Raw genomic sequence first — 27,525 nt, forward strand, 5'->3', positions numbered from 1 at the left:
AAAAGGCCAAAGTAAATAACCAGGGAACGGCACCAGCCTCAGCTCGGACGGGGGCATTTTCCAAAGTGAGGGCGGGGTAGGGTCGGTTTTTCACTTTCCATAAATGTTCAGTAAGTTAAACCCAATTTGCCAGAGAAAAGTGGCTCTAACTCCAAAGCTTTTAACTCAGCGATAGGAGCGACACGAGGAGAAAAGAATCATGGCGTGAACGGTTTAAGAATTTTAGTAAAAAGTTTGTGACTTTGGGAAAAATCTACTTCCTACCCGTTTAGATTATGATAAGAATTTTTTTCTTTGAAAAATAAAGGTGTCTGTAATGTCTCGCCCATGTACTGTGTTACGTTAGAGCTGGGTGTTCCCTCACTCATTACATCACACGCTCCTTGCCCTGGGATTTCCTCGCTACCGATGCTTCTCCCAGCACAGCGCAGACCCCACGAGCGGGATGGGGGTGGGGTCAGTCCGCACTGGGTTCACATCTCCTCGCGTGAGGACGTCTGGTTCCTAACTGCTGCTCAGTCCCATTTGGTTGGAAGGCAGAACCCAGGTTACCGCGCTATGCTGCTGGTAGGTCCCTGACCCAGAAATGCAGAGCATGACAGCGAACCAGGGGGAGGAACGAGCTGCTCCTTCTCCAAGCGTCTGACCATGACCGCCCGGATGCCCTGTCTTCAGATGGTGCATACACACTCTTCCCACTAATGAGGAAAGACACTAGGCTTTAAAAATAGCCCGTTCTGGGCGACTTCCCACGGGGACTACGACTAGAAAAAGTTGCATAAGGACAGCATCCAGGTGACAGAAGGAGGACAGGGCATCAGCCAGAGGAAGAGGTCTCCCAGGGTGTCCGCAGGGCGAGAGACACCTGCGGCACCCAGGAAAGGCGCCAGGGACCACCCCCGTGGGGCCAGAGCAGAGTGGGCGCGCCGAGGTCCTGCGCTCCTCACGCCCAGGAGCGGCCGCGGATGCCCTACCTGATGAGCTGCGCATTGTCGTGGGGTTTGCGTGGCAGAAGCTTCATCTTTCTCCAGTCCAGGAACTCGTGGAGGCTGGTGAACGGGTCCTGGCTGATGGGGCACTTGTCCAGGTCGTTCCACACCTCCACGCCGACCAGCACGATCCGGATGTTCAGCGGCCTGTAGAACTGAGCACACGGACGTCCTATGGGGGTCACGCTAATGAGAACGTACACCGCGCAGGGGTGGGCAGATCGGCGCGGGTGAGAGAAACGCTGCCGCGTCCCCCGGTCCCCGAGGCGTGGGGGTGTTTGCGGCGCCAGGTGCGCTAGGTCGTGTTCACGGGGCGCTTGGACGCTGCAGAGCAAGCGCGTGCCACCGCCGTGAGCCTTTCCGGCATCTGCCCTTACTGTTTCGGAAGCACTGGTTTCACACGACTCCCGGGTGCCTGAAACGGCGCGCACAGGTGGGGAGTGTACCTGACGTGGCTCTGTTACGGCTAACGCCTGCCAGTTCCTGTCTACTGCGAGGAAGGCAGTGAGGGAGTTAGGATTCTCAGAGACTCTGCCAGAGACAGTAATTTGTTCATTTGAAGCCTAAACGTTCTGCCTACGAGGCGGTGAGGATACATCTGCGTTAATTTCTTGGCAGAGACTCAGGCTTGGCCGACACCGTTCTGTTCTGTCACCTGCACTCAATCTGGGGGTTTGGATTAAACGAGAAAAGCAAGAGATTTCAGAGCAACACAGGTACACGCGAACTCTTCTTGGGGAACTTGAGCGACCCCTCTCCTCTCCGGGGCCGGAAGGCGGCTCGCCTCGGGTGTCCCGGGAAAGGGCTCTTACAAAAAGGATCTCCCCTTTGACGGGCGGGTGGGCGGAGCTTCGGGTGCGCTCACTGGCTCTCTGCGCCCGGTCTCCGGGTCATGGCTGCAGCCCCCAGCCCCTTCTCCACAAGCATATCATCCTGGGCCGGAGGTAGGGAAGCCACCTTTCCAACAGCGAAGGATGGTTTTGTCCCAGACGAGTTTATCTGGACAAGGGTCAGGGGTCAGGTAAGGACCGCCCACGTCCCCCAACTACCGTGCTGCTGGATGTGCATCGCACAGACAGGGGGGTGGCTCTGTCGTCAGAGCGTGGGGTGGGGTGGGGTGGGGTGGGGGGTCGCCTGGCCGGCTGTGCGATCTCTCAGGGCCCGCGGTGTGTGAGGCGGGGCCCGGGGAGAAGGCCTCATCCTCCGGCTGCCAAATCGGGCTCCAGTGTGGGCAGGTCCTACAATTAGCTGCTAGAAACATCTGGACCAACGAGTAACGGAATCACAGGAGTGATTTCGAGTTGCGTAGTGCAGCCCCAGTCCGATGCTGTGTGCCAGAGTACAATGAACCTCTGAGGCTGGGCATCTCGCCCTGGGTTCTGACCCAGGGAGGGCAGGCTTGTCTTGTCCCTCGCTCCTCCCCCCAGCCGTCTGGTGAGCGTTAGGTGAGCAGAAGATGCCAGATGGAACCCAAATCACATCACGGACCAGAGACAGACGGCGGCCGTTGGGATCGGTTCCGAGCAGATAGCAATTACGAGCTTTACATTAACAAGCTAATGAGACAATTACAGGACCAGAGGGCTGCCTGACAGCTTCTTAGTCAAGAGTGGCTGGGGAACACCCAGACAAAGTGGGGCTCCCGGACTCCGCCGGACCTCTGAGTGCACGCATCTGGCCGCTGTCCTCTGTCTCATGTACAAAGGCAACGGGGACCAGATGGCAGAGATGCAGGGGACCCAGTGCAATGTCCACACCAGCGTCCCGGGTGGGGGCCCCAGGGCCGTCATCCATGTAGGGGGCCCTGGCTGCCTCCGACAGGCGCTGCAGGGAAGTGGTCACTAAGGTGTACAACGGACAGACACCGCTTCTCTGAGCTTCTCCTGGTCCTAGGGGTTGTCACCCCCATCCATCGGCCCTCTCAGATCGCACCCTGGGGGCCGACTCCCTGCGGAGAGGGACAGAAGGTGCAGCCCCTCCGCTCCGACCTCCGACCTCTGTCGTGTGAGGCTGGAGTCACCTCAGGGCATCACACACAGTCCCCAGCTCCCTGCTGCGTGCGGACCTCCCCTCCCCACCCTGGGACTGCGATGCCCCTCCTGGTTCTTCCCAGTGACGACCACCGCAGCTGACACGTGATGCGTGTGCGCTCCGTCTTGGGCCCAGGGCCAAGGGTGTTCTATGCTGTCACTCTCTCGGTCCTCGTAACAACGCAGGGTTCAGAACAATCTGTATTCCCATTGTACAGTCCAGGACACTGAGACCCGGAGGGCCGAGGAACCTTCAGGACCCGACCGGCCTGGCTGGGGTGTGCATGCGGGTGGGCTGGGCCCGGGGCCTAGGTTTTAAACCCCAGCCCTCCCCGCCTGTGAATGCTCAGACCCTCTGCCAAGGGGACGCCCTTGCGACCCCAGGTGCAGATAGAGAGGCTCAGCCGGAGCTGGGCAGCCACTCACGGGGCTGTCGCTCTGGGCCCAGCTGGGCTCTGGCACAGAGAGGAGGAAGGACCAGGGCGGCCCTGCCCTGGGCTCCCGAGGGCTGGGGCGTCAGCCGGAAGCTCACAGGCCCCCCCCCGCCCAGTGAACTCCAGAGGGGCGAACTGCCGGGAAGGCGCGTGAACCGGAAGTTCGGAGGATGCTGTGCTCCACGGCTCAAGGAAGGCCTCCTGCAAAAAATGGATCTGAAAGAAAAAAACGGGTCCAACTACAGGGCGGTCTCCTGAGACCCAACGCACGGCCTCGTGTCCTTCAGGCAATGGGCTTGGGAGAGGAGGGAAGACCCACACGAGCGCGAAAAGACCCGAAGAAATTAAACTCATGCAAGACGGGTCCCTCGAGGAGGTCGAGGAGGTTCAGCCTGAAAGAATGTGCAGCTGCTGCTGACTCCTTAATGAATAAGGAGTAGGAAGAGAGGGGTGAGAGGTCAAAGAGGCGACCCAATGACTGCACTTGGCAGGCACCCCCACCCTGCCTGGCCAACATCTTCCTCCTGCCTGCCGGGTCCGCTGCCAAGTACAAGCCTCAGGCAGACTTGCTGTGTTTGGCTTACGGGGGGTGGGGTGTGGGGGGGTTTCCTGAGTGTTTCAGAAATGTCACCTCTGTCGTTAAATCACTTCGGGGTCTTCCAGCCCCGCCTGCGCCTCTCCCCCTTCCCTCCAATGCAGCTGCCCAGCAGTTACTCGCCTGGAACGGCCGAGAAGAGCCAAGAGGTTTGCACAGCAGGAAGTTGCCGCGGGGACAGTCACTGTGTGACCGGGGCCGAGACACGTGCAGAATACACGGTCGCACAAGTGAAATCTGGGACCCGCGCCAGGCCCGGGCCAGTCGGTCGGTACACGTGGCGGCCGGGAGTGTGGGAAGGGGCCAGGGCGCCCCACCGGCGTCTTCGGGGTCTGCAGGGGCAGGCCCTGCACGTGCGTGCTGAGCCCTTCCGCGCTCTCCCACCCGAAACCGGAGCCGCCGGGTTGGCAAACCCCACCGAGGCCGCGGGGACTTTGCTCAGCTCGATTGCTCTCTAATTACTGGTGCGAGTTATTAACAAACTCCCAAACGCTCGTTTTCGGTTTTGCAGACGGAGGCAACACGGAAAGGCAGACGCTTCACTTTAAAATGGGTTCTGGCAACGAGCGGTCTCGGTTTAGGGTGGTTCGTGGCTTCCTCCTCCTCCGCCCAAGGTGTGCGAGGCGACCTGGTGCGCTGCGTTCTGACCTCCGTGCGCGCGCGAGGTGCTCGGGGCTGCCCGTGCATCTTTTAGGACAGAGTCGCCCTTCCAGGAGGGCCTTTGCTCCCACTGTTCTGAGAACCCCGACAACCCCCCTCACTCACACGCAGCAGGATTGTTGGTGTGCGCAGCTGTCGCGGGACACCCTCCGACGGCGTGTGTAAAACGCGAGCGTTCTGGAGGAGCCTGCCGTGACTCTCTCGCCTTGCACCCGCCCGCACAGGCGGGAGACCGGCAGTGGCTGAGAACTACGGTTGTGTTAGGGTAGCGGTCACACCCGTGTTGCAAGGGAGAACCCCAGGGGAGACCCTGGCGCCCGGGCCCCACCCAGACACCCCGCTGCAAAGCCGTTGACGGGCGAGAGGCCCGGTTTAGGCTCTGAGACCATCCATCCGCACCAACAGCTCGCTGCTCTCCCTCCCACCCAGGGGGCGGGCACCCAACAGCTTGCGGCTCTCCCTCCCACCCGGGGGCGGGAGGTGTAGAGAAGAGAGTTCGACCACCTCCTCACGAACAGGAAGTGTAAGGAACTTCAGGGGGCACACCCCCTCATCCTTAATAACTGAGAGGCCACCCTCAGGGCCATGCCGGCGCAGGGCTGGGCTGGTGGGGGCAGGAGGCAGGGACTGGTGCGCTCCTCCCGGGAAGACCCGGGAAGAGGCTGGCCTGGGAGTTGTCGCCCAGGTGGGCTGCACCCTGTCGGGACCGCAGATCTAACTGGGAGTCGGAGACGCCTGAGACGGGGGCTCTGTAGAGGCCAGCAGAGTGCCTGGAGGTGTTGGCAGGCCGCTGCCACGGGGACAGCGGGGACGGGTGGGTCCTGCAGCCGCTCTGGGCCCTGGGGTTCCAGGCTCCAAGGAGCGAAGTCTGCGGTCCCCCGGGACCAGGGGCAGACCCCCAGCTCCCTGCCCCGTTGGGCGAGGTGAGCTGCATTCCCGCCCCCCCCACCTCTTTTCCAAACATTTACGGGATCCGAGTGATTTAATTACCCGAAAGAGAACGTACCTTGTCAACGTGATTAGCGATCTCTATTAATCGCTGTTTAACTTTTTCCAGGTCCTTGCCTTGCCTCTGAAACTTAATAATTTTAAATGTCAGTATTAATAACAGCAAGCACATCCATCAAAGCTCATCTTCCCAGCTCCTGGAGACGTCAAGCCTTGAGCTTGACAACCCCTGGGACCCTCCCTGGGTTCCCGTGGAATGAGGTCCCGCCCTGCCGAGAAGCCTCCCCGGCCGGGACGTTCTGAAAGCCCCTGGAACTCGCCCGAGCCGAGCGCCCCTAAGACCGTCTGCACCGTTCCAGCCTTGTGCACGAGGGACGGAGGGAGGGAGGGAGGGGGCCGCAGCTCGGGCCAAGAGCAGGCAGACAACGGGAAGGCAGTCCAGAGCCATTTCTCATATCGTCAACTCGATTTTAACTTCCCCAGAAACTGCCTTTCTATTTGTTTTTTTTTTTTTTTTTTTTTTTTAAATTAAACAGTCACAGGAATCGATGCCCATGGCAATGAGTCGCACAAGAAAGACGGAGGAGACGGGATAAAACGCTAGTCGGGTCCCTCTCCTCCCCTCTGATCACACCTTCTCGGTTTTCCGAGAAACTGTCAGCCTGTTTCAGTCGTACGTGCTGGAGCGATGAGAAAGTGTCGCCCGATTTGTCATGTGTGGCAGAGGCAGGAACGGATAGAGAAGACACTCCCAGAAATGCTAGTGACACGTCAGTTGAAAGAAACAACTAACGTAACATCGATTTGTGCTTCGGAAGGCAGGATTTTCCCGCGTCGTCTCGATGGCGTCTACCCGTTCGTTTTGGGCGAGGGCACAGCGGACAGTTTTTAAGCTAAACTCTTCTCTCAAACATTTTAGGATGCACTCTAAAGGCCTCTGCCGAGTCCCCGGGCAGATCCCCCCCCCCCCCCCCCCCCCCCCCCCCCCCGCCGTTGAGAGAGCTTGGCTACAGAGTAACTGTTTTGTCCTGTTTGTTTGCAGCCCTCGGCTCCTCTTTGGTAATAGCAGAGACATTTTTAATATTTTATGCTTTACAACAGCAGAACACCACTCTCCCATGAGTTGTTTATAATGCCTTCACGGGCCCACAGAGAACGAGGCTCATTCAGCACATGATGACTCGCTAAACATGCTCTTTTCCCTTTCCCTGGTTTGCAGCCGGCCGGGCCGAGGACCGCCGCGACGCTCTTACCTCTCGGTTGTCCGCGACGATGACCAGCTCCACGTACTTGGTCGTCTTGAGGGTGTCTCTTTTGTGCTGGCAAGGTAAACACGGGGTTAATTTCCCGTGGCGCCTCCCGGGGGCACTCCCAGGACACTGCCGGCGCCCCTCCGCCCAGACCCTCGACCTAAAGGGGCTCGTCCTCGCCATCACGGCCCCCACACCTCCTTTCCACCCAGAAGTCCCCCTCCAACCCCAGTGACCCCTGCGGAACCTTCTCAACACGAGGGACCGGTTTCCGTTTGTCTGGGAAATCCTGGCCCGGGGATCTCACGTGCCTGCGGAGCACGGGCCGTGAGGTTAGGCCACGGATGTGCAGAGACACGCCGGGAAGCGGGCGGCGGGCCCAGCCTCTCCAGACCAGGGGCCTGTCACATCCGTCAATGGCTGTTCACACCAGCCGTGCACAGCACTACAGCAAAGTGGGGAGCAGGGTCCCGTGGGCCTTCCCTTGCCTCTAGGGCCCAGTTTTGTGATTGGAGAACCGTGGAAGGGACCGTGAGTGCAGCAGGACCCGCAGACCCCTTCCGGAGAGACACCGAGTGGGCCCCACCAAGCCAGGCCAGTGGCTTATTTCCCGGGGCCGACGGCGGCGGAAACCCCGCGCTAGGAGCGGTGGGAGACGGGCGGGGCTGAGTGCGGGGAACAGCCAGGCTGGTCAACAGGGAACAGCCAGGCGAGGAAGAGACGTCGGGAGGAAAATCAGAGAGGAACAGAAAGGAAAAAAACAACACGGAAAGAAACAGTGGCAAGAAGAGAAAACACCACCAGAGAAAAGGGGTTTGGGAGGAGTGAAACGGTGCAGGGGAGTGTGGTGGACACTGCATATCCTGGGTGGGGACAGGGAGGACCCCCCCACCCCCCCAACAGGAAGGCATCCTCGGAAGCGGGTTGCGTCTGAATCAGGCTTCCTCAAGAAACACTCGCCCTCTTCCGTGAAGTACTGGGAGAATCCCAGAGGCGTTTTGAGGAGAAGAAGAGGAATTCGTGGAGGGTGGTCTCAGAAAGCAAACACTGAAAACAAACACACACAGATCCTTCTGTCTCTGAGACAAAATGCAGTGGCAGGACAGGGGGCTGAGCGGGTCGTGGGCCTCGAGACCGCACCTCTGGCGTGTGCGTCGGCTGCGCACGCCACCTCATGTGTGACACCTGCACGCCACGGCCACACTTTCAGACAACGGCGCAAACGACCAAGGCATGCTTTGCATCAGCTCTCCGGTCACATAATCCTGAGGGAAACATCCTTTATAAAACAGATCCCAGTGCGTCCGGGGTTTTGCAAACAGATCTTCCTAAGAAAAATGTTTGTACCCCAGCACTGTTCCCCCTCGCTGCCCAGCTGTGCTGATTCACGAATTTAGGGTTCCCCGAAGAAATCTGGAACCCTTAAGGAGGAAGAAAAAAAAAAGCACCATGAAAAGTATAATTTCCTGAACTTTTATAACATTACAAAAAAAAGTGTTGTGTTGTCACTCTATGTTGTAGGTGTGTTTTATGATGATCAGTATATATTTATAGGGCAAACCAGATTCGCCTCCGTGGTACCCACTGGATCCACAAAATGAGACACCTTCTCCAAGAGCGGGGCCCCTGCCCCTCTTCCTCACTGGGGTGCGAAGAAGCGCAAGTCTCCCCCCACCCCCTCAGTTCCCTGCTAACCGTGAACAGATCCAGCTAACTGGATAGCAGGAAATAAAGCTCTGAACATGGAAACATGAGTTCATCTCCCATTAGACAACCCCTAGAGAGGGTGCCGGTCACTTCACATGTTCACAGCTTTGGGTGGCTGGGGGGTGAGGCCGACACGGCCAGGGGACGTTTCCCAGCGGCCTCGGCTCACCGTGGAGGAAACATGTGATTCCAGACCACGGAAACACACACGTCAGCACAGTTTTCCTGCCTCTGCAGTTTTCGGGAGTCCAGACTTTCTCATGAGTCAGAGAACTGCAAGCTCGGAGGGCCGCTAACCGCACTGTAATAAAAAGCCCTCCGGGAGTGGTCGGCCTGCAGCCATGGGGGGTGGGGGAGGCGGGGGGGGGGGTTCTTCCGTCAGCTGTGCCCCGAGAGAGCCTCAGACGACCTCCCTGTGGTTGCCACCTATGCAGGCTGCCCAGTTTAAGAAACTCACGCTTAAAATTGCTGACATGCAGAGCAACATTTGAAACTGGTTGTCTGATTAATTTTTTTTTTATGTTGGGGGTTAAAAGCCAACACCCTTCCGCAAAGAGACAGGAACTTAAGCCTCTGGGAACGGCCCGGGGGGCTCTGCTCCAGGCTGGAGGCCGAGGCGCTCCTGGAATCCTGTTCCAGAGGGAAGGATTCCTGGGCCTCTCCAGTTCCCAGAGACAGAGTCCCCCCCCCCCGTGAACGCGCTGCATCGAGGACTCTGGCTCTGGAAACCTAAGTTAGGAAAGTGCTGATGAGATTAGGATGCCACCAAATTCTCATGTGACGTCTTCTTCCTACGGGCCGGACTGCCTGCGTGTCACTCCCTCGTCCCACAGATGCCCACCGGGGGCTGCCAGGTGCTGCGTGCCAGGCGCTGGGCTGGGTCCTAGGGCTAAAGGGACGGACAGGAGGCCCAAGACTCGGCTCTCGGGAAGCGCACACTCTGGGGCGAGGGTGGGGTGACTGTGAAGAATCAACAAAAAATCAAGCACAGGCTGTGAGAAGGTCCACAAAGGAGAGGAACAGGGCTCTCCAACTGGGATGAAGACGGGGAAGGGGCTAAGCAGAGGCCTGAGGAGGAGGTGCAGGGGGGATGTGGGGAAAGTGCGGTGGGAACAGTGTTTCGGGTCGATGGAACAGCGACGGCGCCAGTCCTGAGGGTGGAGGGGCCCTGGCGTGGTGGAGCAGCTGGCGGACAGCTGGCGTCTCCAGAGCCAGCGAAGAGCGCGGCCGACTCCAGGCCGCAGACGTGGGCGGGGCTCGGGGCTGCACCCGGGAAGGTCCACTGTAATCTAACAACCCAAGCGCCGCAGGGCTGTGGTGGGGAGGGGCGGGAGCGGGGACCACAGAGGCGAGAAAGGAAGCTGGGTGGTGGGAGCCGGTGAGTGGTTGGGGGCAGTAGCGGTGGAGACCGGCACACAGAGTCAGGCTGGTGGTGACCCAGCCGGACACCAAAAGCACAGGGACAAGGGAGCTGGGCCGGCGTTTCCCCAGGAGGCGTGACCAGCAAGTTAAATGACTCGAAAGTCGGGGTCATCTTCCTGTGAACGAGGGGAGGCTCGAGCAAGGCAGCACGTCTGGGCTCCAAGGCCACTTCGTGGATGTTTATAAGCTGAGCCGGGGTCTACCCCGGGGAAGGCTATCTCTTCGCCACCCTCGCCCGTGACCTGTGCTGGGGACAAAGCACGGTGATCGGATCTGAGCGGGATATGCCCCCCCCCACCCCGCCCCCGAGGCCGGACGACCCTACAGGCTGCGGAGCCAACCAGCAAACGAGACAGGAAGCGGGATGAATGGGCTGACGCTGATGAACCGCACGCTAATGGGAAAGCACTGGAGTCCAAAACCCTGGCGGCACCAGGGAGATCTGTCACTGACTCATCCGGGGTTTTAATCGATTCAGGACTCAGCAGGGGTCCGCACCTGCAGCTGCTGGAGCCGCAGCTCACGCTGCCAGATGCCGAGCCCAGGGCGGGGGAGGGAACGGGACTCCTGGCGGCTCTCCACCCCGGGCCTGGAGAGCAACCCGGGCGGGTGGGGAGAGGCCCCGCAGTGGCCTCTTCCCGGGGGCACGGAGCTGAGGAGGGCCACGTTGGGGAGGAGTCCCACCTGCCTGCTCTCGCCTGTGGGTCTTCGGATGGTCCTGCCTAGTTGCTGGTTGTCAGCCGTCCTGGGGCCCTGCAGACAACCCACGGGACCGTCACCGTTTCTACCGCCACCGGCACCGGGCTTCCCCTGGAGATGCCCGCCTGTCCAGACGCTCAGAACCGTGGCGCGGGGCCACGCCGCGGCGGCTGCCCTTGGGAGACACAACAGTGTCGCCCCGACACCCGTCCTCTTTGCAGTGGGCAGGCAAAGCGAACGCCGCTTTCTAGAAAAAGAAGTCGTTGGCTCTTACATTTGACTCATCATTTTCCCTACTAATGGAGGGGAAAATAGCACAGATTGTCCCTAAAGAAAGGATAATTTAAAACTAATGTGCCTGTGCCTCTGGGAGGTATTACGTGATTTTTTCCAGTAGCAGATTTGCGGAGCCTCTGCCTTCCTTCCGGCTGGCTGAGGCCAAGGTTAGAATGAGTGTGCTTTCTGGAGCGCGGCTGGCGGGGAGGGGCGGGGAGGGGCGCGCAGCTGGGAGCTGGGTGACTAGGGCTCTCCGGGCCGGCCTTGCAAATCCGCAGAACGGAGACCGGACGGAGCAGCTCTGACCGCGGGCGCCCACCGAGATCTGCTGGAAAGCCTGGTGAAAATGATGACCGCAGCTCAGCCCGTATTATGGCCAGTGCGTGCCCTGAGTCCGGGTTTCTCCTGCTGCTCCACGAGGAAAAATGGCAATATCTGCCGAAAATCCTCAGTCTCCAAGCCGATGTGTGCAACAGTTACCATTTCGCTGGGGCAGAAAAACGCTGGGCAGACGCCCGTGCAGTTGATGCACAGCGTAAACAAGATCAGTCAGCTGCAGTCATGCTCATTTTGGAGCATAAAGTAAAGGCAGCGCGGGCGAGGCAGGTGAGCAGCGTGGAACTTGAATGTGCCCTGCTCCTGTCCCCCACAGGTGCCACCCCAGACTACCAAGTACCTCATTCCGGTTCCCAAACACTCCACGTACCGAAGATTACTCTTTGCATCATTTTCATGATATAATTGCCCTTTGAGTCAAGGACACTTGCTCTTCCGTGAAAACACTCACAACTGTTTCCAGAGAGAAATATGGAGAGCGAGCCGAACTGCCTCGGACGCCTTCCCTTTCCAATTTGAAGGCTCATTTCCACTTCAGCATGTGTTATTAGCAACACAACACTTTTATTCCGGTTTCTGGCATTTCCCTTCAAACCGAAATGGCTGGAAATTGCCGTGCCAATCACGGTTGAGGGAGCTGTAGACTCAGTCAAAAAGTTGGAACGTGGCTGCCGGGCACGGCCCACGCACGCACTTCTCCCCGAGATGCCAGAGCACGGGAGCTTCGTCTCAATGGCCGGGTTACAAATCTCGGAACTCGGACGACGCCTGGCCCACACCACACTCAAAGCAAAGCCCCTCTGGGACAACGTGCCAACCGCCTGCTCGTCTGGGGCGTGCGAACGTGCGGGAAGTCGGGGTCACGTGGGCAGAGAGGAGGAATGCGGAGTTCAAGTGCAAAGCCCTGACCGGTCCAGCCGAGGCGAGGGGCACTCACACGGCCCCCAGCTGTGGGGGAACCTTGGAAGGACGGGAGGAAATCGTTTAGGACAATAACGTTCACTGTGTGAACTTAGAAAAATTACGTAGAAGGGACCAAAGGAAGACTATTTATGAAGTGTGGGACGTGGGGCAGCCCAGCGCCGAGTCGGGGAAGACAGCCTGTGTTCACTGGGAGCTTGGAGAACACTCCCTTGCTCCCTCCAGTGATGCCACAGCTACGGACTCCCGATCCCTTGTCCACAGGGCGTCGGGAGAGCCGAGATGGGAAAGCAGGGAACTGGGCCTATTTCCCGTGGTGCCCATTCTGTTTCAGGGCCTCTGGACGGACGTGGGGCACGGCTGCCCCGGTCCTTCCTAGGGCTGCCCCGCCTGGCCCGTGGGCCCCGGGTGACACAGGAGGGGACAGGGCCCGGCAGCCCCTTTGGGGAGGTTTGACGACGTTTTCCCTTGGGGTGTCGGGCCCCCCTGTGTCTGCCCACTTGGCAGGGAGAGAGATCCTGCCCGAGCTGGAGGAGCAGAGCAGGCCTCACAGAAGCAGACCCAGGGACAGACAACCAGAAAACCTGGCCCGCTGGGACAGTCCCAGCAGGTAAGCAGGACCGGCACCAGCTGCGTGGGCTGGGGAAGTGATGCCCCTTAGCCACACCCCCTGACAGACCCAAGTCACCTCCGCAGGGCCAGGTGGCAAAGCCTGGGGGCGTTGTGCGATCATCGGAAGACCCCAGCTGCAAAGCAGACCAGGTACAAAGAAACACCGCTCTTGCTGCCCCCCCCCGCCCCCGCAGAGTGCAGAGGGGGCTGTCTGAGAGCCGTGGTCGGGTCCCTTCCCTCGCCACGGCGGGCACAGACCTGCGTCTGGCCCACGGGGGCTCTCAGTGAAGCCACAATGAACGGTCCCTTTGTCCTCCTCTGAGCCCCGCTTTCCCAACTCAGGTCTGGACGTCTGAGCCCGACACCTGAAGTCAAGGTGGGGGTTTCCGTGTTTGAGGATGCTCAGTCCACGGGACACCTCCCCCCCCCACCCAGGTAAACCGGGTGACTCCACCCCCGACACAGCACCCAGATGGGAAAATTTCTCCAGGTATCCCAGCGCTGGGTGTCCCCAGCAGGCACCCCCCAGGTCCCCAGAAACATGACTTCGGGTTTCCCTCCTACCCTTCTGGCCCACGTCCGGGAGGGTGGCGGGAGCCTGCTGGCCGCGGCGAGGCCCGAGACATTGTGGTGTAACCCGCACGACCCCCAGATGCCCTTCAGGGTGGCTGCCGGGAAGAGCTTGTATCTGCTGGTCACGTTTTCCATCGGTTCTAGGACGTAGGTTTTATTTTCAAACGTGATCAGTCCCCTGTGGAAAAACAAATAAAAAAATATGTAACTTTTCAGGGGAGTGGCCTGTTTATGGCGGAAACAGAAAATGGAAGGAGAAATAACCAATCTATTGATATGCTCAGGCCTCAATTGAGGGAAAAGACATTCATTTTGCAGATCTTGTGACAAGTAAGTCTGAGAAATCTTTTGTTTCAAATATTTTCTGGTAAAAAAATAGACTATGTTGAGTCTTTATATATTTTTTATTTTTTTACTTCTCAAATATATAATGCTGAGTAAAGCAGTTGAGAGAAAACACGTTTCGCCTGCTTGGAAAACGACGACAGCGCTACCATGAGTCATTGGTCATGGGTTCCCACGGCCATCATGGATGTGTCCCTGAACTCGGGGCGGGTGCCGAAACCGCCGAGGACTGAACGATGGAGCGTCTTCTCCTTCAGGTGGTGCCCTGACTCGCACACGCCCCAGCCAGCGCGACCGGTCCCAGGCGAGGGCGAGCACGTGCCGGGCGCTGCAGCGTCCTTTTCTCGCCAGAACGCGACGTGTACGGGTTTGACGCGCCCTGAAGCCGGCGAGGACTGCGGGGAGACTGCGTGTGCCCGTGCAAGGGCAAATCTTTCTTTTTTAAAGAGGATTTCCTGCATCTGGGTTATCCCAGATATCTTAGATACCCATATATCTAAGTATGTCAAAGGATTCTGATGTGGGGTTGAGCGGAAACTGACTTTTTTATTTTTACTTCTTTAACTTGTGGGAGATGTGGGAGCGAAGGCACCGATGTCGGTGGCGCACAAAGCGTCGGAAATGCGTCTGGGAGGCCGGGCTCCGCCCTCGGGGCCATTCTGGCTAAAGGTGGGTGCTGTTTACAGGGGTGGACACCTTGGGGACCGGTCCCAGCCCCGAGGCTGAGAAGGTGGCCCTTGGAGCCCGACAGTCTGGTTTCAGTTCAAGCTCTGCCATTTACCAGCTGTGTGACCTGGACCTCTTTGAGCCTCAGTTTCTCCATCTGGGAAAGGGGATAATAATATTAGTTCCCAGGGCTGCTATGTCATCCGTTACAACATTTAGCCTAGCGGAGGTCACAAGCCGGTGCAGAGACGCTGGTGGCCGTCCTGGCAATGGACAAGGGCAGGTGCCCGGTCAGGGCCCCGTTGCCCTGCTGCTCCCAGAAGGCTCTAAGCGGTGCCAACGCATCTGCCCACGTGCTGACACGCGTGGCCCCTGATATGAAACACAGCCTGAATAAAGATAGTGTGCTTTTGGGAATAATGACACCTAAACGAACCGAGCTAATGTTTAGGTTTGGGAATAAAAGAATAAATTCTTTTTAAAAGTGGACAGATTTGCTAAATACTCTCAGTTGCAGAGACAGAAGGTGGCATTAGGCCACCAACCACCGTGTGCAGGTGACCCCCGGGGGCAGGACAGAGCCGAGGCTGCGTCCGCCCCCCTGGAAGTGAGCAGTGGCAGATGGCCTCAGGGGACAGGGACATCGGCCTGTGTGGTGGCTCTTGTTTCTCTCCTTCCCAGTGCGGGACCATCAAGTCCTCGTTCAGAAGGCTCTGTCTGAAGCGGACAAAAGGATTTTCTCCGGAGCAGCGGCATTCGGGCAGCAGGGAACCGGCCGTGTGCTGAGCCTATTTCCAACCATGCCGGCTTCCGTGACACTGAGCACATTTCCCCACTAGAGAGACTCACGGAAGTTTCATGCAAAATTCACGTGATTGTAAATACACTTCCGGCGCCGTGACTCAGCCTGCTTTGAGACGTGACCCTCCTTCCTCAGAATCACCCCCACACACCCGTGTGCACCCGTGTGCATACCACACACACCCGCGTGCACACCACTCATTATGCAGGGGGTCGGGAGGGTCAGCACTCTGAATGAGGCCGATGGGCTCCAGGCTTAGGGCATCGGCCCTAATAATGCATCTGGCATCAGCCCGCAGCTGGGCGTCCAGCTCAGTCCTCGAGAAAGAGTCAGAACGCTGGGCGCTCCGTTAGCCCCCTGCAGACCCCGAACTTGTCCCCAAAGGGGAGACCTGGAAAGGGGTTCCCGTGTCACCCACCACCACTCCCTTATTTCCATCCTTCGCCGATCCCGTGCTCCGGGATGACCCATCTATGGGCGGTATTTCATCGTCCTTAAATTAGAGGAGAGTGACAGTACTTCAATGCTCCGATACGGTGGACGGCAGAGGTTCGAAGCAGTGAAATATTCTGAGCACAGCGGGTGCTCACGCACGTGCCCATGAACCAATTCCTTACCCCCCCCCCCCCCCCCCCCCCCGGTCTATTCTGCCAGTCCCGTCTCAGGAGGTGTGGTGGGCGGCGGCGGAAATAGGCCGTGCCCCGGAAGCTCGCCCCCTGATGGAGAGGTCGGCATGGAGACGTGTGGGATAATGAGAAACCATTGGCAAGCCCGGTTGGGCGGTACCAGCACTCCTATAACCCCTGACTGCTGAGAGAGAGATGGGGGACCCAGTGTGGTGCGGAGGAACCGAGGACTTTTTGGCTATTTTGAAACCCCACAGATGGTCACAGAAAGCCAACATTGCTGCTGTCTCCTGTGCCCTGCCTCCCCCCGCCCCCGGCCAGGGACCTCGTGGACCTCTGGGCACGTCATACAGACGCGGCATCGGTCACTGCCTGCGTCCTCTCTCCTTGAAAAGTTCTTGACGGAACAGAACTTGGACTTCTAGTTTAGGAGGACAACTGGGGGATTTTCGCGGATTAAAGTAGATTTTTTAAGAAAGCCCAAATTCAGAAAGAGAACTTGAAACAGTGGGCCCGGGAAAGTGGAAAACGAACTTACTCGGAGGGGAAGAGCATACGACTGGGCTAGAAAAGCAAGGTTCCTGCCCTAAAAGGAAAACGGCCCCCACGTTTCATGGAGCATTACGGCGTTTTCTGTTTTTCTCTGGATTTCAGTAAGTGGAGGCCGAGTAAAGCATGTCACCAAGTTCTAATCATGAGAAGCAAACTACCGAAAACGTTTTTCTACTTGATGGAAAATTTCTAGAAATCGTTACTTAGTCATAAAAATGTTCTCATATCTCCTTTTATCTCTCGAGTCATCCAGAGGCCAGATGTTGAGAAACTGGGGTGAAGCCTTTCCCTTGCGCTGCACACAACTGGCAGCCTGTCACAGCGCTTAATTAATTGCTTTGGACTGTCGCGAGTATAATTAATCATTTAGCTCTAGAGATTGCTGGAAACCACGGACTTCAAGGATCCGGGGTTTTGGAGATATAAAATTCTGATGTTCTCACAGCCCTTGCTGGCCCCATGCTAGATAAGCGAATGTAATTTAGGTTGAATGTCATAGATACTTAGTTATGAACTTGGAGTTGGAAGTGGTTCTGAGCATGGAATTTCGGTCCAGCAGACTTGGAAAGTAGGGTTCTTCCCCCCTCGGCAGAGGGGGCGGAGGAGAGGTTGGAGAACAGTTGGGGGATGTCTGGGAAAGATGAAGATGGAGGACACCTTCCCTAGGGGCGGGCTAGGGAGATGGGCGTGCCCCCACGGGGAGGGGGTGGCCCGGTCCTGTGGCAGGGAGTGGGGCGCGGTGGAGAGAGAGTGGAGGAGAAAGCAGTTGTCCGGGGTGGCGAGGGCCACCACTCCCGGCGCCCTGCCGTGATCCAGGCTCTGGGCCATGCCCGTTCACTACCGCCCAGTAGGTCCCCACTGTCATGGGCGTTCGGGGGGCACGAGGTGGAGCTGAGCCCCACGCTGGGCCCCCCACTCTCCCACCTCCCTCCAGTGCTGTTTTAAGGGGGTTGTGGTGCCCAGACCGGGGACAAGTGTGATCGAAGCGAAGTTGGAAGGAAGGGGCCAGGGAGACAGGTCAGTGGCTTTGAAAACAGGCAGCCTTACTTTACACTGTGAAACCCTGCGGTTTTCCCTGCGGTGGAGATGAAGGGGCATCTACTCAGACTGTGAGCTGATTCTGTTAGCTTTCAGACTGCAAAGCCTCTCGGGAGGCCCGTGTTTCCTCCCGAGAGGTCCCTGCTCCGAAAATCCAGTTTTTCATCTCTCCGGCAATGGTGCGTCAGGCTATATCACGCAGCCTAATGTTCTTACTGTGACTTTCGTTGCCTCTGCCAGGCGAGCCAGACAGTGGTGCGTGGATTTCTGACCACCCGGTAGAGGGTAACGGCCGGAACGAATGAATTATCCTGGCCAGCTCCGTGTTCAGCCGCTGGTGTTCCTGGAGGAAGAGACGTGGCCCTCAGCACCGCACGCAGTTGCAATGCAGAAACGCAGCTGGTGTGAGCTTCACTGGGTCCTGTTCTGGAGGGGCTCCTGGGTCGAAGCACCATGCCACCTTGTGTGTGTCTGGGACACAGTGACAGCAGCCACAGTAGCCGGGGGGGGGGGGGGGCCATCAGCACTGAGGGGCTGGGTTCCCATCAGTCATTTCACAGGAAACCGCTCATGTGACATCAAGGCACATCCCGGCACCCCCGCCTCGTGCAGAGCCTGGGCTGGCTCCCTCGGATCACGTGGGGACGTCTCTCCCACGGCCCCGTTTCCGGCGGAGCTGCTAACCAGGTGCGGGGGCGCGGAGCAGAGCTAGAATGTTAAGCTAGGACAGAAGACTCTGGCGAGGTCTCAGGGACGCAGTGACAGCAGTGACCGCGGCCGTGACTGCTGAAGAGCCAGCGCTCCCTCGGCCGGGCTCCTTTGCAAAGGAGCAGCTTCGCCGGGAAGCAGTTCGCCTGCCGTTCCCCAATTACTGCACACGGCCCAGCGGTTTTTAATACAGTCGTCGGGCTGGGCCAGCATCGCCCCTGTCTGATTCTTGCATATCTTCTTTCAGATGTTTTATTTTTTTAATCATTACCTGAGGATATGGATTTTTATTGATTCTAGGGAGGAAGGGGGAAAGCGAGGAGGAGGGCGGGGGGGGCGAGGAAGGGGAAGAGAGAGACACACACACACACACACACACACACACTGATGTGAGATAAGAACATCAGTCGGTGGCTTCCCCGACCCCCCCCGACTGTGGTCCAGCTGCAACCTTTTGGTTGTCCGGGGTGACGCTCCAACCCACTGAGCAACCCGGCCAGAGCTAATTCCGAGCATTTTCACCGCCCCCAAAAGAAACCCTGTGCCCACTAGCAGTCACTCCTCCCCCACCCGCCGTGAACCAGGCTGTCGAATGTGCTATTTCTCTGACACTATTTACAGCAACCCTGTCGGGCGGGCACCACAAGCCCACGTGAAGAACAGAAGGTCAGTGATGAGGGCCCGAGGTCACTGCAGTGGGTCCAACAGTGTCCCCTCCCCCAATGTGTCCAAGTCCTGACCCCCAGAGGGGACCGTGAGTGTGACCCGGAAGTGGTGAAGAGGGGATCGTTCCGGATGTAGGGCGTGCCCTAAGTTCAGTGACATGTGCCTTCGTGGGAGACAGAGAAGGAGGAGACGCAGGGACGTGGGTCGCAGGCCCCGTGGGGACGGAGGCAGAGACTCCTTGGAGCGGTCCCTCCAAGGAACGCCGGGGCTGAGGAGCCCCGGGGGGGGGCCTGGGGGAGGCAGGGGGCGGATTCTCCCTGGGCGCCCAGAAGCAACCGCCCTGCCGACACCTTGAATCAGACTCCCGCCTCCAGGGCCGCGAGGGAATCGAGGTCGGCGGCTCGCAGGAGCCTGTGCCCGTGGGTCACAGCGGCCCCGGGAAACTACCACGGCCCCGCCGCTGGCCCCAGGCTGCGCCAGGGCTCCCCAGAGGGACCTGGCTCCTGAGCCCGCGCCCCGGTCCTCGGCCACCCTGGACGGCTGGCCCCGTCTTCTCGGTCACCGAGAACTTGCGCTGGGGTGGGCTTAGCCAACATTCAAGAGAGAGACAGACGCCAGAGGTCTGTGCGGGAGGGGGCCTTGAAGGAGACCTGGAGGACGGGGAGGACTGGGGACATGCGGAGCCCCAGGGGGCCGGGCGGGTGGCTCTGGGGGAGTGAGGGTGCAGGTGAGAGGAAGGTCGGAGTGCTCCAAGGGATGCCGAGGACAGGAGGACAGGAGGACAGGCGCAGGCGGGTGGCGGGGGCGTGGAAGGAAGGCAGGGCAGGGGACTCCGCGGCTCCCATCTCTGCCTCCACCCTTGACCTTGGCTTCAGGCCTCAGGCCGCACTGGAGCCTCGCCGCTCACCTCTCTACACGCCGCTCACACCGACTAAAACACCGCCTCTGGTGAGCCCTTCAGATTCCCCGCTGCCGGGGCCTGCTGTTTCCGTTTTGCTCTGCCTCCCCCCCTCCGTGCCGGGGCCACTGAGGAAAGGACCTGTCCCATGCACTACGACCCTCGGGGGCCACTCCTGCGGCCTCCCAGGATGCCAGCTGCTTTGTCCTGTTCCTCCGTGTCCCTCCCCGAAGCCCTTGCATGTTCCCGGGGCGGCCCTCGGCTGCAGCAATGACCTCCAGGCTGACGCATAACCTTTGACGTGCGGGTTAGCCCGGGTGCCAGCGGGACCCCCCAGCATTCCGGGCCCTTCTGCGGAGCCGCCCCGGTGCTTCTCAGCTCACTATGTCACAGCGCTTACTGCAGTGTCGTAAAACGGTGCCCCGCCCTGACCGGTGTTAGCTCAGGTGCTTGGGGGTCATCCTGCAAAGCGAAAGGCCCCCCCCCCCCCCCCGTTTGGTTCCTGGTCACGGCATGTGCCTGGGTCACAGGTTCAGTCCCTGGTCAGAGCACGAATGAGAGGCAACCGATCGATGTTTCTTTCCCTCTCCTTCCTTCCCTTCTCCTCTCTCTAAAAATAAATAAATAAAATCTTAAAAAAAAAAAAGAATAAAGGTATCTGGCTGCTTCTACGCCCAGGGAGAACTTTCCTGCTTTGTTTTCGTTTCCCGGCCCCGCTGGCACCGCACGACCGGACGGCAGTCAGGGTGTGAGCAGGGGATCGATAAGCGTCCTCGGGCGTGAAGGCGAGGCTCGGGTGTGGGGGCCGTGGGGAGCCCTGTGGTTCTGAGTGCAGGGCGGGGGCGGGGCGGAGGATAGGATCAGGCGGTGTTTCTGAAACTCGACCTTCTGGAATGCGCGAGGTGGCCGTGAGGGGAAGGGTGGAGGCAGGAAGCGCGGGTGGGAGGCCAGTTAAAGATCTTGGAGCGAGGGTCGATCTGGGGCGGTGACGAGACGTGTCTGGGCAGAGACGGGTGGAAGGGGTGCTGCGTGGCGGTGGGTGGGGGGCGGTGGGTGCAGGGGCCGGAGGGGGCTGTCAGAGACCCCGGGCCGAGCCTAGGAGCCTGGGATGGGTGGGGCCTCACTCAGAAGAGACCCCAGTCAGCAGGGCCGGTCAGCAGGCCCAGGCCCAGAGGAGCTTGGGGTTTGGACATCTCAAGCTTGGAGCGAGATCGGGCCTGGGGGGAGCCGAGACGTGACCTCGGGAGTCCTTCAGGGCGGAGGCCTTGGCTCCCTCAGATGTTTGCACAGGATGACGGAATGAGCGTCTCCACGGGAGGGAGCGCCAGGAGGGAGGACAGCCATGCAGAGCCCTGGCCAGGGGCAACGTGGCCGGAGGGTTGGAGCGGACCCACCTCCGGCTAGAGGATGACGCGCTGAAAGAGAAAACTGGGTCCCAGCTGTGCAAAAGGCTCAGTGGGACCGTCCGGAACGAGGAGTCGGCCAGACTTGGGCTTCAGACAGGGTTTTGCCCCTTGTGGCTGAGGGACCACGGGGAGTCGCTTCCTCATCTGCCATCTGAGGAGAGCCGCCCTGGCCTGTGACTCCAGGGAGCGTCGTGCGAGAACACACCAGAGCTCCATGTGAACGCAAGGGATGCCTCTGTCTGGAGGTGGCAGCTGACCCGGGAGGGGGGTGACAAGCATCACGACCTGAGAATCCGCAGCTCGGAGCTGCAGCCCCAGGGGGGAGCCCTGAGGACTGTGCCCCAGGCAGCTGCTCGGTGACACGGTGCCAATGGCATCGTCCTGGCCCTCATGACCTCAGAGGCTGCAATCGCAATGAAGGACAAAGTCTGACATAGCCTGAGTGTCATCATCATGCCACGGAGTACGTACACACACACACACACACACACACGAGCACACACGTGCCAATGTGCACACATGTATGTGAGTACCCGTGTGCGACAGCATGACCATGCACACGAGTGCATGCGTGCCCAGGTGCATGCGAATACCTATGTACAAGTGCATGTGTGTGATAGCATGACTGTAAACATTCATATGAATACCCATGTGCACACCTGCATAAGTTTGGGTGCACATGTGACAGTGTGAGTACGTGCATGTGAGGGTGTGTGAGTGCATGTGTGTGTGACTGTAGCTGTGTGTGAGTACATGTGCCTGTGTGCATGCCAGTGCATACATGTAAGTGCACGTGCGTGGCAGCATGATTGTGTAAGGGCGTGCACACCTTGTGCTCAGGAATCCTAATCCCCACTTAAAAGTGAAATCATTGTTATGCCCAGTGCCCCGGTTACATCCAGACACCACTTCCTCCTCTCTCACGTGACTGCCTGGCTTACGTCTGTCAAATCCCAGGTGGCCCCTTGAGAAACGGATCCTAGTCTGAACCCCCAGGCCCGCAGGTGATGGGGATGCGCTTGGCTGAGTCCGGCAGGGGGCGCCCGAGCCCCCCCCCCCCCCCCCCCCCCCCCCCCCCCCCCGGCACCAGGTAACAGTGCAGCAGCTGAGCGGGTGGAGCAGGAGGACAGGAAGGACTGGGGACCTTGTCTTCCTCCAGGAGCCCCTTGCTCGCTGGGGGCTGGGAGGCGTGGGGATGGGGCATTTATGAATAAAATCAAGTCACGGGGACACGGCTGTTTGGATGCTCCGGGGCTGGACGTCTGTCCCATTGCAAGCCACGGCAGGGTCGCTCCTCTGGGGACGGAGCAGGAGTCCCTCCCCACCACGTGACAGCCTGACGTCTGCGTGTGCCTGATGCTCACGGGGGTGCCCGTGGCCTTGGGCGATCACTAGCCGGGGAGAGGCCTGGAGCGCGGGAGTCAGTGAGAGACCAGATGTGGGAGAACCACAGGTATTTCAGGGAAACTGCACTGAGGAGGGCCGAGCGTACCAGGCCAACGTCCCCTTCACGGCACAGCACCACCTCAGGGCCCGGACCTCCCACTGGACTTGGGGTGAGAGGCGGAATCGACGCCGGGGCGGCACTCATTGTCACGGCCTGTCGTCCACTTCGCACGTCGTCCCCTCCGGGGAAGGGCTGTTTGCTCCTCGACCCCTTCCTCCTGGCCGCCGCTGCTTTTCCCTCCCTGGTCTTTCCCCTCCAGCTTCAGCGGAAGGATGGCTGCCTGCTTCCCTCCGCCCCTCTCCGTGCCAGGACGGTGCTCTGGCCTGCCTGCCCGTCTCCGATCGAGCCCTTTTGGAGCCAGCACGTGGGATGTTCCCTGTTTTTTCTTGCAGAACTGGGATGGGCCGGGCTCTCGTTGCTGTGTCCCCTGGGACACTCGAGTTTCCCCCCACATTCCTACACCCGGACGCATCTTTGGGTCACCCCATGTTTAACGTATTTTTCATCCCCTTTTCTTTCTCAAAGTCTGTCGGGCCAGTGCTGGGGGAGCTGCGCTTCCCCTTGGTTTCTGGTCTCCACTGAGTCCCCTGCAGGAGAGCAGCCCATTGGCCCGAGCACTCCCTCCGGTCCGACCCCCAACTGGCCCGACACCCCACTGGCCCGATGCCCCACCGGCAAGGTCGTAAAGGGGACTCCCCACCTCCCGAATTCTCTGGGGACATGCCCCGCCCCCTCTGGCACCAACAGCACAAAGGCTGGGAAGGGTAAATTCTGGGGAGCACCGTCTGCAGGCAGCGTCCCCTTCCTGCTCCCGCCCCGCCTTGGGGGTTGACACTGGAGGCCACAGCCCTCACTCTCCTGACGTTTCCTGAGATCCCAACCAAGAGGACGTCCCAGGATTCCTCCCTGCCAGGTTATGGGCGGTGCCAGGTCCCCGCAAGGCATGTCCTCCAGGGGCTGGAGGTCAGAGGTGAGTGCTGAGACCCAGACATTCTGCACAATCCGGCCGCAGAGACAGGCCTCTCTGCGCGGGCGGAGGCGGGGACCCTGACAATGCCCCTGAGCTCGTGGGGGGCCAGCCTGGGGAGAAGGGTGGGGGAGTTTTGACCGGCCGAGGGAGGGGAAGGCCAAGCACGGAGGAGGGCACCTTTGTGCCGCGTGACCGTTACTCCAGGAATCTGCCGCCCAGTTGCTCTCCTTGCGTTCTGACGCTAACTAGTGAATGTCACTGGCTTGTACGCCGTTTTGTGTCTTGTGAAAAAGAGCTATTAGGAAGACCTCGGAGACGCCCCTTTTCTCTGTACCGATCAAGAACCGGATATTCTGTAAATTGTCACCTGGAAATTATCCGACCAATGTGGGTGCCTCCGTTTTTGCCAGGTCTCGGTTTTGATCATTTAAAACTTCTTCCTAAAGGCCTGGAAGCTGGCTGGGGGGGGGGGGGTGTTCGTTTCTGGGCGCCCCGGCCCTCACGTGCCCTGCTCCCGGCAGAAGCTCGCTGGTCCTCCTTGGAGCACTCTCGGTTGCCCTGACTCCTGGCCCCGGGGCTGGGCACGGGTCACCCTCAGCCTGGCCCAGCGGGTGGGCACGTAACGTGTTAAACCAGGGCGCCGTGTCCACCACTGGCCACGGTGGTTGTCTCAGGGGTGAAGCTACGACCCAATCAGGACCAGTAATGTGCATTTGGGGGACCTCTGCTGAGCTTGAAAAAGGGGCCCTCCTTCTTTTCCTTGTCCTCTGAGCACACAAGCCTGGTGCTGTTCGCAACCCTCAGACGACACAAACAACTGTGCCTGAGAAGGCAGGCAGCAGCAGAAGGTGGAGGGGGAGAGAGGACGGACTCTGCGAGCATGGCTAGGGAGCGGCGCGCACAGAGGCGCGGACACGGAAACCACCAGCCCGGGGCAGCTGTGTGCCTGCGAGCCGCTGGCGCGGTCTCCGGTCTGGCCCGGGGAAGTGAGACCCCGGTGACTCCCTCTCAGTGCCTTGGAGTGAACAGGAGAAGGAGGAGGTGGCCTGCAGTGGCCGTGCTTGAGGCCAGCGCCGTCACTGTCACGGCCATTTACTTACCTGAGTCCGGAACATGTGCTGAGGCTGACCATCGACCCGGGATATCCGTGCACGTGCCCGTGGTAGTAGCAGTGGCCCTGAAAAAGGAGAAAGGCGGTTCAGCCACAGCATCTTCTTGCCGCTCCTAAACCAGCAGCTGCCCCGGGTCGTCGCCACTTGATTTGAACGACAGAATTTCCTTTTGCATAAAACATTACACGAGGGGTCCTAACATTAAATGCTGAGCCCGATGCGACCCAGCTGGGGTCTACGGCCAGGGTTGGAGATGCACCCCAGGTCCGTTCTTGTCTCTGACACCCTTCGGGAAAGCCGTGGGGCTGAACGTCCACCAAGTTCAGCCGCACAACCCGCTGTACCCACACGGCCAGGCCGCCCTCACTGACCCTCATTCGTGATGAGTTCAGGGGCGATGCGGGCAGTCACGCACACCGTGAAATGTAATGCAACGAGGTCTATGCCCATGGCTTCTGAAACCAGAAAAGCCGATGAGACGGAGGGGAGAGGAGAGAGTGGGGAACCTCACCGAATCGCCCGATTAAGTAAGAGCGAAACGTCTGACTCGGCAGGAGAGAAAACCTGAAAGGTGTCCTACGTCTGAGTCAAACTCCCCCGCGATGGGCCTGCGAGGTTCCGCGTCCTTAACAACGTCCGTGTTTGCCAGAAGCATGCCCAGGACGGACACTTTCTTCTTAGTGCGGACCCGCTTCTGTCCAGAATCAGGGTGAGGTCTGCCATTGAGCAAAGGCTAGGGGGCAGCCTCAGTGCGGTGGCTACTGGCGGGAAGTGGCCGAGTACACGCAGCCCTCCTCGCCCAAGTCCGCTGGACGCCACGGGCGTGTGGGGCCCACAGCCGAGGGCTGTGCGGTCTGAGGGTAAAGCGAAGTGGACGCGGGCCCCAGACCGTCCCCGCTGTGGCCCTGCACGCGGTTCCTTCGAGCACGACGACACCGCTTACTGTGTCCAGGGCGGGGCTCGCTGCCCCGTTGTTCTGCCAACGGAACAGACATTGCCGGGACCCCCTGCCCCTTGCACAGAGAGAGACCCACTACGGTGGTAGCGTGGAGGGAGTCGGAGAACCCCACGCCACAGGGGCCACGATGACCCTGTGTCTGAGAGGGCAGGACAGGATTCCGGGGTCACCTGGGCCACAGCTAAAGGCGGGGGACGGGAGTGGTGCAGGTTGTTTGTTAAACTGCCGCTTTCTCATTGGTTCCGGAAGTTCTTTATACATTTAGGGTATTAATACTTTGCCTGTTATGTGAGAAATGTCTTTTTACCCCCTTATTGTACAGTTTCCAGTTCTTACACAGTTGGATCTACCTTCATGCATGGTGTGCATGGCCTAAGGTGGCTTCGTTCAAGGTCGCTGGCATGTCCACCTTTATTCATATAGCATTTCAGTGGGCTCTTTAATCTACCTGGAACTTATTTTTGGGGGGGTGTGAGGTTGGAATTTAACTTTCCCCATAAACCAGAAGCAGCTGTTTCTACCACTTCCTCTCCTTACTGATGAGAAACACTGCCTTGCCACATGTCGAGTGTGCACACTGCATGTGGCTTCACGTTTGTGCTCCCCACGCAATTCCACGGAGGCACACCTTCCCGTGTCCACTCCTGCCAACCCCACCCCATCTGAGTTACCATTGGTCTAGACTGCATTTTGATATCAAGATCAAGGTTTTTTCTTAAGATAAATTCACATGCCATAGACTTCACCTTTTAAATGGACACAGTTTGAATACATTCACAGTGCTGTACAGCCATGGCCACCGTCTAATTCCAAGACATTTTCATTACTCCGAAAAGAAGCCTTCGCCCACCCGCCTAATGGAAACGGCAGGGGTTATTCCCAGGACCCCTGCCCCAGCCCCGGCCACCACGAGGCCCCCTCCTGTGTCTGTGGGTTTGCCTGCTCCACTCACGTCAGCTCCCGCTGTGGAATCACACAGCCCGTGCGTGGCCCCCGTGTCTGTCCTCCTTCCCTGAGCACCCGGATCGAGGTCCACTCATGGCGTAGCAGGTGTCATCAGTACGTCGTCCCTTTCCACACCGGATACAATTCCGTGGCACGGACAAACCAGGTGTTGTTCCCTGTTTCCCGGGCATCAGACCAGGGGGCCGGGCTGCTTCCACGGTCTGGCCACTGCCGTGAACATCTGTGAGCAAGTGTCTGTGTGGGCACACGTCTGCCATTCTCCTGGGTCCACTCCAGGAGTGGGTGTGTGGTTATGCATCCATGGGTAGAATCGCTGGGCCACGTGGTAACTGTGCGAATGAATTCCGAAGTGCTTCCCGCCCGGTTTCCCAGAATGCATGGGGGTTCCCAGCTCTCCAGTCCTCGCCCACCCTTACTGCCTGTCCTTTCGACCCTTCCCATCCCGATGCGAGCCGGTACCGCCCTGCGGTTTTGGTTTTCATTTCCCTCGTGACTGATGACATGGAGTGTCTTCTCATGTGCCTGTGGGCCATCTGCACGTCTTGTTTGGAGAAACGTTGACTCCAGGCCTCTGCCCATTTTAACGGGTTTATTGTCTGTTCAGTGCCGAGTTGGAAAATTTCTTTATCTACTCTCGATAGTAGACCCTTATCTGACATGGGGTTCACGCACATTTTCCTCATTTTGTGGGTTGTCTTGTCACTCTTTGGATAGTGTATTTTGAAGTGCAAAAAAAATTAATCATTTGCACAAAAGCCAAGCCACCTATTTTTTCCCTTTGGTTGCTCAGCTGTAGGTGCTTATCTCAGAGACCATCGGCTGATTTAAGGTGATGGAGACTTACACCTGTGTTTTCTTGTAAGCGTTTTGTAGGTTTAGCTCTTATGTTCATACCTTTTGTCCACTTTGAGTA

The 27,525-nt window shown here is 59.0% G+C and overlaps 1 protein-coding gene across 1 annotated transcript in view; it reads right to left on the reverse strand.

Annotated features, from left to right (window-relative positions):
- Positions 1-27,525, reverse strand: part of ADAM12 (ADAM metallopeptidase domain 12) — a 230,999-nt gene that overhangs the window by 65,646 nt on the left and 137,828 nt on the right. Inside the window, exons 5-9 of the mRNA XM_036027533.1 lie at positions 24,677-24,753; positions 13,444-13,630; positions 6,910-6,975; positions 5,715-5,786; positions 975-1,144 (exon numbers count right to left, since the gene is read on the reverse strand). Coding sequence (XP_035883426.1) covers positions 975-1,144; positions 5,715-5,786; positions 6,910-6,975; positions 13,444-13,630; positions 24,677-24,753 — 572 coding nt within the window. The remainder of the gene's footprint in view (positions 1-974; positions 1,145-5,714; positions 5,787-6,909; positions 6,976-13,443; positions 13,631-24,676; positions 24,754-27,525) is intronic.

The sequence above is a fragment of the Phyllostomus discolor genome, chromosome 5 (genome assembly GCF_004126475.2).
Source record: "Phyllostomus discolor isolate MPI-MPIP mPhyDis1 chromosome 5, mPhyDis1.pri.v3, whole genome shotgun sequence".
In the NCBI taxonomy this organism is placed as follows: Eukaryota; Metazoa; Chordata; class Mammalia; order Chiroptera; family Phyllostomidae; genus Phyllostomus; species Phyllostomus discolor.